This window comes from Phoenix dactylifera, unplaced genomic scaffold (assembly GCF_009389715.1).
Source record: "Phoenix dactylifera cultivar Barhee BC4 unplaced genomic scaffold, palm_55x_up_171113_PBpolish2nd_filt_p 000397F, whole genome shotgun sequence".
NCBI classification, from domain to species: Eukaryota; Viridiplantae; Streptophyta; class Magnoliopsida; order Arecales; family Arecaceae; genus Phoenix; species Phoenix dactylifera.
Window position 1 is genome coordinate 175,993 of NW_024067841.1, and position 11,389 is coordinate 187,381.

General features: G+C 35.6%; 1 protein-coding gene across 1 annotated transcript in view; it reads right to left on the reverse strand.

Moving 5' to 3' along the window:
* The window catches only part of LOC103718500 (DNA-directed primase/polymerase protein), a 49,157-nt gene extending 45,340 nt beyond the window's left edge, over positions 1-3,817 (reverse strand). Inside the window, 5 exon segments of the mRNA XM_039118710.1 lie at positions 153-204; positions 486-632; positions 726-895; positions 3,222-3,364; positions 3,664-3,817. Coding sequence (XP_038974638.1) covers positions 153-204; positions 486-632; positions 726-895; positions 3,222-3,364; positions 3,664-3,733 — 582 coding nt within the window. The 5' untranslated portion in view covers positions 3,734-3,817.
* Positions 3,818-11,389: the final 7,572 nt, after the last annotated feature.

An 11,389-nucleotide genomic window follows, 5' to 3' on the forward strand; every position in this document is an offset into this window, starting at 1 on the left:
TAAATAAGGATTATATTGTCATGGTCACCTACCTAGGACCAAATACTTGAATGTACATTGCAAAACTGAAGGCCATTACAGTTCAGATAAATCAGGAACAGTGCCTCATATTTCGTTTTTGCCTTGAAGAAAAATTACACGAAAGTATATACCTCTTGAATAACTTCATAATGGTGACGTAATTTGGAATCCATGTTTTTGTACCTGGAAGAATAAACTGTCAGCACAGAACTCAGGAAACCAAAAGAAATGTGGACATGCAAAGAGCACTACTGCATCCCAAAATTTGGATGTGCTGTTTTTCTCTGCTTCTGATACTACATATTTAGCATTTAAATGATGGATCTACTTTTGTGTCATTTTCCCTTTATTTTATTTGACAAAAGTTCTAAAAGACCATGAAAGAAACAACTAATTACAAACCAAAAGGAACCCGCAAATAAAGGAGAAGAAACTACGTTGAGAAAACAAGATTGAAATTTAACCTTCTCCAGAACTCATCATATGTAGACACAAGAAATCGTCTTTGCCCACTTAAGTGATCTTGATAACTAAACACATTAGCATGTGCATGTGTATTACAGAATCTCATTGCCTCATCTTGTCTAGGAAAAGTAGCCCAGACCTCCTTCCTAATAAAAACAAAACCAAGTTAACAGCAATAACAAAGAAACATTTTCTGCTAACCAAGTGTTTTGAATCAATACACTTCTACAGATACATACCTGGGGATCAGACTATTCTGCTCTCTGAGATCAACATGAATTTCACGTAATAACCGCAATAATTGTGATGGCCTTTTTACTGGAGCACCATGTGGGGAACCATAAAAGACAATTGGAGAGATCTGCTTGCTTTTATTAGATTTAATTGCAACAGATGTTGATACAACAGGCTGAAAGAACAGCGATATCATTACTTATCAATGATTATTCTCAATTATGTACAGTCAAAAATATTGATGCAAGGAATGAGGCAAAGTTTTCCCAATAAACATCTAGTAGACGAGCCATTTCTAAATAAAAACCACACAGTACATTCATCAATTATCATGGAAACTATTATAAACAATTAAAGATTATTTTCATGTCAACTTATGTGCTATTTGATATTTGTTTTTCCCTTTTACAAGTGGCATACTTCCTGAACAGGAAAGATCAACATCTAAATTAAAAAAAAACACTTCTAAATTCTAAGTTTTAATGTGCATTCATTTTGATACTGAGTTTTGTTTTACTGCAACTTCAGTTATAAAACAATTGATTGAAAAGTTGCTTTCCAACATTATGACTCATCATTAACCAAAATTTGAATAAATTCACATGTTATGCAAAACCTATTTGACGAGCTCAGAATTACTTAAACAAAAAGTATGGCTTGAATGTGGAATTTTTTGGTGACAAATCTGTCAGCATGAACATTGCTAAAGATAAGTGATAGTATGGATTAGTTCTCCATCTTTATGTTCCAATAAGTTTGTTTAGATCACAGCCATGAAGAACCTTAGTCCACCAAAATTATAATCATGAATTCCATTCCATATATCGGTTCTGAATAAACTACTATTCAAATATTTTACCAAATGAAGCAATAACCACTTCCAGTACTCTCTGTGATTTCCCCAGCTTAGAATTTGAGATATTGGAACTAACTTAACATCCCATCATGTATAAGTTGTTGACTGAAGTTGATCATGATTCCACAGGTACTGATAGTTAAAGTATTGATCATCGAAGTAAAAAAGAAAAAAAAAGAATGAGAAGAGAGTATAAAAATGCTATTTGTTAACAGTTCATATAATGTAGTAATTGAAGCAATATAGGTTTTGTTGGAGTAATAGAGTCGGACCTGAATCTGATTATTCAGGTTCTGAGTGATTAGTTCAAAAGCAAAGCTTTGAAGGGCTGTTCAAGTAGTAGACTGCAGATTTTTTACCAATTAGATATGGTGGTATTTTGGGACCTAGTTTGGAGAGCATAAACCGATGTTTGACAAGGTATAAAAGGAATTTCTGTCCTTAAGAATTTAATTTAAAGTGTGAAGAACCACAAATAACTTAGCAATATCAAATTTGCAATTGCAACCAAGATCTTGAGAAACACATCAAAAGGATTGATTCCAGACAAATAAATGACTAAATTCAGATATACATGTCCTTTATTGATCTATAGAATAGTTATGGTTAAGAAAATGTAGAATCAACACTTCTAATGTATAACTTGAACTTGGAAAGTAGACAAACAAAGCAAAGATCAACTTTCATGAACTCAGTGGGGGAATTTGAGCAAGGCCTGTCTATTCAAATCTGATCTAACTACATTGTACCCAACCTAATTAAACCCAACCAACACGATCCAACTATTTCAATCTTGACTCAAACCAAGACAACACAACAAAATCTAGTTAAACTGAACTTAACCCTACCAATCTAGACCAAGCAGAGCCAGCCCAATCCGACTTAGAGTAGATGTAAGTCAACCTCCTAACTTTGAAACAACCTCCAAGTTGCCACTTCTAAAGATCAATTCGAGCAACTTCCTTCAAAACAACACTATATTATGGAATTGTGGTTTATCAAACTATCCAATACTATGGACTTTAATTGGATTTTCAAAAAGAAGAAAAGAAAAGAAAAACCTAACTGTATCGTCATATGATCACCAATAGAAAAGAAAGGCACAGGAAGGTTAAAGGGGAAAAAACAGAAAAGAAAAAAGAAAGAATCAGAAAAGTGGATGAGTGACAACTTACTTATTAAAACAATTCGCCATCTGTTGAAACTACTCTGGATCCTAATTTTTCAGCTTCTTGGCTTATTAGATGCCAAGAGTTGGACTGCCCAATCAGCATCAGCCATACCATTTACTTTAAAAGAAGAACAGGACTTGGCAAAATATTACAATAACCAGCTTCCAATTGGTTAAAATATGAATCCTAATTCTCAAATTACCTATCTATAAATACTACCAAGACCAAATAAAACACCAAGAAAGAAGACCATATAAAATACCAAGAAACATGATCAAGAAAGTAATATTCACAAGGGTCAACAACATTTTGCGATTTCTTTTTCTGATAACCCTTTTTGTGTCATCTAAAGACCAAATCAAGCACAAAAAAGCAATCAGCTCCAAAGAAAGCTCAGCAAAGAAAAAACCCACAGCAAATAAAACCAATCTTTAACGTACTCAAACTTTGAAATAGTGAAAAGAAAATCCTACCTCCTCTTTATTAGGTGAAACCTGCTCATCTTGCCTAGATGAGGTCGGTGTCACCAATTCGGCCACTGGAGAGGCTCCCCTTTTCGCCAAGCTCGCTGTCTTGGATCTCTCCAGCCAGGATTTCCTTTCTTTCAGTGCGGATTCTGTGTCATTTTACCCCAAAAGGCACAAAAGAATCGGAAATCAGAGAATTAGGGTTATAATCCGAAAAAAAGATGGATTGATGAGTGAGAGACATATCCCAGGGCATCAACAGGCATAGGGTTTGGGGTTTGGCGAGGTTGGGAGAGAGATAAAAGAGAGAGGAGAGAGAGAGAGAGGCAGGACAATCTTGGACGCCAGGAGGCGGTGAAGAACGGAGAAGGAGGCCATTGCGACCCTTTTATTGACTAAATTGAGAGAGAGATTAGGGTTTGAAGAGGAGGAGAGGAGGGGAACATACCAGGAGTGGAGATTCCGCACTTGAAGCAAGCGAAGAGTCGATCGACGTCGTTCGTGGGATCGTAAGCCATGGCGGTGGCAAGATCTGTTTTCCCAAAGCGAATATACAAGGGCTATATTCGTATTATTAACGCGGTCTCTGCTCGCTGGCAATGAGCGGGAAAAGAGACCTTTGGTGCGTTGTCCGCAAGACCAGCGAAAGGCAGGGTTAAGGGGGCACCTACGCTCGTCAAGGGGGCGTTCGGGGATCCCAACGGGGGCGTTTGGTATGGGGTGATCATCCCCAGATCAAGAGTGATGTAAGTAGAGGTGATAAGATCACCGCATTTGGTTGCACCACGGTGATCCTACATGGCGATCCTAAATCACCTCCACTCCTCCTATCACTGCCCAACTCGGTGATGGGATACCCGTCCTTAAGGTCGGAAATCCAAGATCACCCCAGGGCAGTGATCCTGGATTGAAAATTAAAGACAAAAATACCCCTCAATATACCATCAATATATTATGTCAATGCTATATATATAATATTATATTGATATTATATAGTATATTAATGATATATTATATTATAATATATTACTAATCATATTATTATCCTATTATTATTGAAGGATAATTTTAAATTATAGTAGAAATATATTATTATATTTTATATTTATATAATGAAAATATTTAATATATTATTTCTATTTACCTTATTTTTCTAATCAAAATAATTATTAGTATTAAAAAATTATTATAATTATAAATAAAAAATATTAATTCTATAATAAAAATAAGATATTTTTTTAAGATTAATAATTTATAGGAGTAATAAATATATTTTTATAGAATATATTAATAATTAATATATTGATAGATATATTAATATTTTATTATAATATATTTTATATGATTAATAAATATAGGATAAGAGCTACTAAAAGTAGAATATATGACAAAATTATGACGCTATTATAGAAATTAGCATATTGACTTGCATTTTTGATTCATGAAAATTAAAAATACATAAAAAATCCATCTAAAATATATCAGGGGTATTTGTGGTATTATGTGGTCGGTGATCTTGGATCCCCGTACTATACCAAACAAGTTACTCATGAATACCCGGGGACTTTTAATTACTGGACCATTGCCTACCAAACACATTGATCTTAGATCACTGGGGATCAAATCATCCCAGTATTTGGATCACCGGGGATCTTAGATCACCATGGTGATCCTGTTGGGGTTACCAAATGCCCCCACAGTGATCTAGGATTCCCAATGATCCAAATGCTAGGGTGATTTGATCCCCAGTGATCTAAAATTACTGTGTTTGGTAGGCAATCGTCCAGTGATTAAAATTTTTGGATATCCATGAATAACTTGTTTGATATGGTACGGAGATCTAAGATCACTAACCACAGAATACCACAAATATTCCTGATATATCTTAGATAGATTTTTTTATGTGTTTTTAATTCTCATGAATCAAAAATGTAAGTCAAAATATTAATTTCTATAATAGCTTCATAATTTTGTCACATAATCAACTTTTAGTAGCCCTTATCACAAGAAAATCAGATTATATTTTCGTCCTATCAACAATACTCTTCATGGCGTCAAGTTTGAACAAATTGAATTATAGTTAAATTATTACAACATCCAACATGTTCTTACTGCAAACAATTTAATTTTACATTGCAAGCTTTCTTTTAATTTCAAAAGAAAAGTGCAAAATCTTTACTACTTTAGTTATAAAAAGAAAAATTCCATGTTAGCCAAATTAGTTATGCAAAAATAAAAATATATTAAACTATTTATATCCCATGCCTTATTTTAATCTCATTTTTTATTTTTTTTGTTATGGAGTTGAATTATCATTGGCATATAATTATGGGAATTGTTGATACTTTATTGAGGATATTAACTCCTTCCAAGGGACCAGAGGTGCAGTGTTCTTTGGGCCTAGAATCATTGGCAGAGCAACATCCTCCATTGGATATTGATGTGAATTCAAATCTCATAAACAACACTATAAGAAGATAAGCAATCAATATAGACTAAATATGCACATATAAAACAGTTTAAACAATATAAAAATATTTTATAAGTATAAAATACTTAACAAATGATATGAAAATAGAAAGCTATCAAGTATACTATTTTAACAAAGATGCATGAATCTAATAGAGATAGACAAGAAGCCTCTTCAATTTAATATAATTCTTGAATGGAAGCATGGAAAAGTAATTACTCTAAAAGAAGGCCCATGAAACTGATTAAATAACTGCGATAACGCTTGGCAATACTGTTTACCATGTCAAGCAAGAGCATAATAGGAAAAGGTTATCCCATGGCACTTCATGGTCAAGGTAAAGGAAAGAATTTGTCCAGGAAGGGACAAATTCACTCCATCTATAAGAGAAGGTAGGGGCATTATCAGAAATTCACTCCATCTAATTAATAAAAGTCCCATCCCACCATCTCCCCTTCAGGTGAGTACCCAAGCAGCAACTGCAACATCACAGCACAGTAGCCATTCAACCCCATGCAGCAACTACAACATCACATCAACTGCAGACCAGGAAACTCTCCACCTCCCTTCCATCAAGGGGGAAGACTCGTAGCCAGCTCCTGTTCTCGTTTTATATGGGGCCTTTACTTCCTTTTGGTCACAGTCAGACACAAAAAACAGGGCAAGAAACCTCTCTACCCCCCCTCTTTCTCTCTCTCTCTCTCTTTCTTTCCTCTCCTCTCCTTCTTTCATCGCAAGTCGGTGCCTTTTTGCCTTCTCCTTTCCTTATGTGGTTATCTTCTCTTTGCCTCCCGGAAGTCTTCCTTTGGGCGGAGGCCTTCCTTTTTTATGGATCATTTCTCCTACGCTCGCTGGAAAGGAGAGCGGAGAGATGAAAGAGATCGGAGTGGAGGGATGGGAGAGGTAACGACTCGAGCATAAAAAAAGGTTGAAGGGTATTTTTGTCTTTAATTTTCAACATAGTATCACTATCCTGGGATAATCTTGAATTTCCGACCCCAAGGATGGATATCCCATTACCAGGTTGGGCGGTGATTTGAGAAGTGAAGATGATTTAGGATCACCATCACGTAGAATCACTGTGGTGCAACCAAACACAGTGATCTAATCACCTCCACCCACATCACCCTTGATCCTGAGACGATCACCCCATACCAAATGCCCCCCAAGGGTCTAGTTCAACTTGAGAAACAAATTATTATTTTTTTTATGAATACCCTCCTAAATATCAAATTTTGTATAAATATTATTTCAAAATTAATATTTACATATATATACCTTCATAAATACTTATTTTGCTATTCTACATTTTTTTTTATTCTTGGTTTTACATATATACCCACACCATCTAACGCCGTTAAAAAATTAACGGTTTCAAATTAAAATGACTAAAATATTTTTAATGGGTAAATGTAAATAAGGTGATCGCGATGGAGGACAAAAATGTAATTTCAAAATTTTATTTTATTTTTAATTAAAATAAATATGATTTTTATTAATAGTATTAGAAGAATCGTTATATTAGAAGCATTTGTGCAAAAACAGTATTTTATGAAGGTACAGAAATAAATATAAATTTTAAGAGGGTATTCATATAAATTCAAATTTTCAAAAGGATATTCATACGAACAAATTATTGCATTTAACCTCCTAGAAATAAGTAGTATGTCACTTATCAGAACTTTTTTCTATGGCAAGTTATAACTACTGCTCTTATGCCGCTTGCAAAGAGATCCTATTGGATGAAAACTCTTACAGTAAGTTTAAACCATAAAAAAAATCACTTACGATGAGAGATTGTGTATTGAGACTAGCTTGCAGCTTCACAGCTTCACATAGACAAAATCTTGTTGAGCTTCAGCTAGTCGCTGCATCTTGCATGTAAAAACTAGTTCATGTTTAACAAAAAAAAACTTATTATGGTGGATTTCCACCGGTCTTGAAACCCTTACAAATAAAAAATTATTAGTTAAACTAGATCTACTAGCTTACTGGTCCTATCATAAAGCACCGCGCATCATATTTTTTTAAAAAAAAGGAAAAAAAAGAGAAAAATAGGAGTCGAGTGCATTCCAACCCTACTTGCCTCTCTCTTTTTTTTTTCTTTCCCCATAGTTAAAACCCCATTTAGACTCTCCTTTGTTCCTATCTTCCTCCCTCCTTTATCCCCACAGATTTTTTTTTTTTTTTTTTTTTTTTAATGCAGCTATTGCAAGATTTTGCCTCCCTGTAGGGCTCTTGGAGAGGGCAGAAGAAAAGGGGTAGTGAAGGCCGCATTTACCAATGCCAACTACAAGAGGCTGCTGCTCGGAGACAAGGAGGCCAAGGCGACAACGCGGGCGGCGGCGCCGAGAAAGAGGAGACAAGAGTCTTGAGTATTTTAGAATCTAATTTAGATTTATACATTGTAGTAAAAAAATAAATAATTTGAAGTTATAATTATTCCAAATAAAAACACAACAGTGATATCTAATCCAGTTAGCCAAAATTTATGTCAATGTTGATATAACTATATAAATATATCATATGCAGCCGTTAATTGGTGACCTCCAATATCTTAAAAAAACAGTATCTTGTTTTTTTAGAAAAAAATATATATCGTATTTAATTACAGTCCTGATCTTTTTTTTATGGCTATAACTCTTAAATAAAAAGCCCAAACAAAAAGATGCATGAGAGCGTCATGATAAATGGATGAGTCATCCTCCTCGATCCTGACACCATGTAAAAGCAACTATATTTCTTAGAGCCATGGTGCGAGGCACTAATTTTGTGCACAAAACACTTCTCTTGTCATATGGCATAAGATTATCAGTGCAATCCACAGGATTTGTTGCCATGGACAAGGGATTAGCTGATTATAGAATTTTCAAATCAGCACTTGTGGGTGCAATCAACTTTTGTGTGTGTGTGACGGACATCCCCTATCCCCTAGCTTCAATCCCCATAATAATCTCAATTACATTTCTAGTTTAAAACTTTAAATCGTGCCAACCTTTTATAAATGAGAGACTCTAATTTTGCTAGGTTCAAAGAGTATAAGCAAAAATTTACATGATTTTAGATATAATAAGAGTCATTAGTCCTTTAGAATCTAAAATCATAATGATTCTTTGGTTGAAGAAAAACTTATTTAAAATCTTTAGCAGTATCATTGCCTCATCCACACTACTTTTTAAAACAACTATTCTACATCTAAAATCTTTAGTAGTAGCATGTGCCCAAATTCAGTAAGAAAATGAAAATTAAATCCTCTCAAAGGAGGGAGAGAGAAGGAAAATGGAAAAAAAAAAAGAAAAGAAAGAGAGGGAAGGAAGAAACTAAAGAACCCAAGGGTGCCAGACAAGAATTACAAACTTAAGCATGAGAACACACTAAACAACCAATTTCTTGTCTTCTGGAGACAAGTTTAGTCCAGTCCTCCAGGAGGAAGAAGATCTTGTGAATCAACACTTTTTGCTGCTAGATGTGTTTCAAAAAATCTGGACTCTCTCTCTAGCCAAATGGTCCAACCGAGAAGAACCCCTATGACATTCCACCCCTTTCTTTGCTCCTTCAAACCATCAAAATGCACACAAACCATTAATCACTAATAAGATTTAGGGAGAGTGGATCAGTTTAGCTTGGAAATGCAAAGAATTACCATAGCTTACAGGACATGGTCGGCTACAACGATAAGTGCAAGGTTGTCTACAATGGTCAGTGCCAGGTCGAACAGAATTAAAAAATTTCTGCACATACATGGCAAGTACAAGGTTGTCCACCGTAGCAAGTCAGCAAGCTACAGTTTTTGGATTTTTCTACAGATCCATCTCAATCATCATGTCCTTGAATGAACCTCATCAGCAGTAGTTGGATTCTTATTCGTATAGATGGCATACCAAAGTTGGTCGGCAAATCCAATTTAAAACCACAACATAGATCTTTTTTTCTGTTCTATATATCCTCTCGTCGACACTTTGCCAACTAACCATTGCAATATTCGGGAAAGCAGCCATAGCAACAGATCAAATTGGCCAACAGATCCCTGATTTTTTGCAAGGATTCCACTGGCTCCTCTTTCTATCCTTTTATCTACAAGATGCATCTGTCATGCTCTAATATACTTCCATGGGATCATAGTGGTAGGATTATTTAAAGGAATATATGCCAATCCCTTCTCAGCAACTCCACCAGTCGCATCACGGGCAACTTAACGGTACCCTCGCGTGCCTCAGTGGCCTTCGAGCCACCCACCATCATGCAATTTTTAGGAGTTTTGGTAGTATATTTGGTATGTATCTGTATTGTTGCGCATGGAAATATGCCTGTGGGAATTCATCAGAATATTTTTTAATGATACATTCCGGGTTCATCCTTCAAAGTGGTGGCGGTGGCAACTAGAGGCTTGTTGTCTAGCAGCACCACCAATGAAAGTGACAAGCATAATACATTGATGCCCTGGGTGGCCATTTATCTTTTTTTTTTTTTTTTTTCTTTCCTAAAACGGATGATTCATACAAATCTAGTGCAGATATATCCCATAAAATTAAAATACACTAGTCACGTACGTGATCGCCCAGTCCGTGGCCATGTTGGTCTTCTTGTAGACATGCATAGCTTGAAAAACTACCTCACAGACCAAAGCTCGAATGTCCCGGATCATAGGATGGCACACATCCACACTGCCAACCGTCTGCTAGATCTATTCGATGACCGTAGCCGAGTTCCCCTCAAGTAGCACTGTGCTAGCTTGCAAAACTCACCGGGCATAACTAAGCCCGGCCCATGCCGCCCTCAGCTTTGTTCCGGAACTGAGGTGTCAAAAATCTGGCAATCTCCAGCTGCAACCACATCCATCTTTTCTTCTTGAAATGAATTTTAAATAAAACCATGGAAGGTTTAAACATATCTTGACTTATATAATGGTTAAAATACTAAATTATAGAACAATGCATTAACTAGCAAGACCAATTGATGCTGAAGGCATTGAATAGAATATGTAGCATCAGATTTGAAGATAGAACTTGCTCAAAAAATTAAGAATATATATGTAGAAATAAGTGGTACTTAAAAAATAACATGGTTGTACAAGAAAAATATAGATATCCGAAAGTTTGATTCAAAATGTATTAATTTATACTGGCCAAGGTAGTGCCGTATAGTGATCTATATTCCTACTAGCAAGTGCATGGCATTGTCATAAGGCAAGGCAATAGCATAGCCAAGAAGAAAATCTTGATGGGTTAACCATAACATCAAAAGATCATATATTCCTACTAGCAAGTGCATGGTAACGTCGTAAGGCAATAGCCTTACAACTTGAGTGTCTTTAGGCTGGACTTGCTTGACGAAGGTAAATGGAAACTCGTAGTATTTTCAGAAGAAGGCCATAACATGGTCGGTCATAGAAGAAAAACCATAAATATATCAGGCTATCGCCTAATGTTCGAGATGGATGAATTTATACTGACCAATATGCCGATACTCGATACACATATTGGCAAGTGCCGTAGTTTTGTCATAAGCCAATATCATGGTCAAGGTGAAAATCTTGCTTCTAAAACGTGAGCGCCATCTGCTTTCCTTCCAGGGTACTTGAGTTAATCTTGGGTTAAACTTGGGCATGCACCAAGCTTTGCTACTAATCTAATTTGTCTTACAACTTTACTGTGTCAAGGTCCAATTAGCACGCCAGCCAGGCCATCAAATCCGGGCCAGGGAG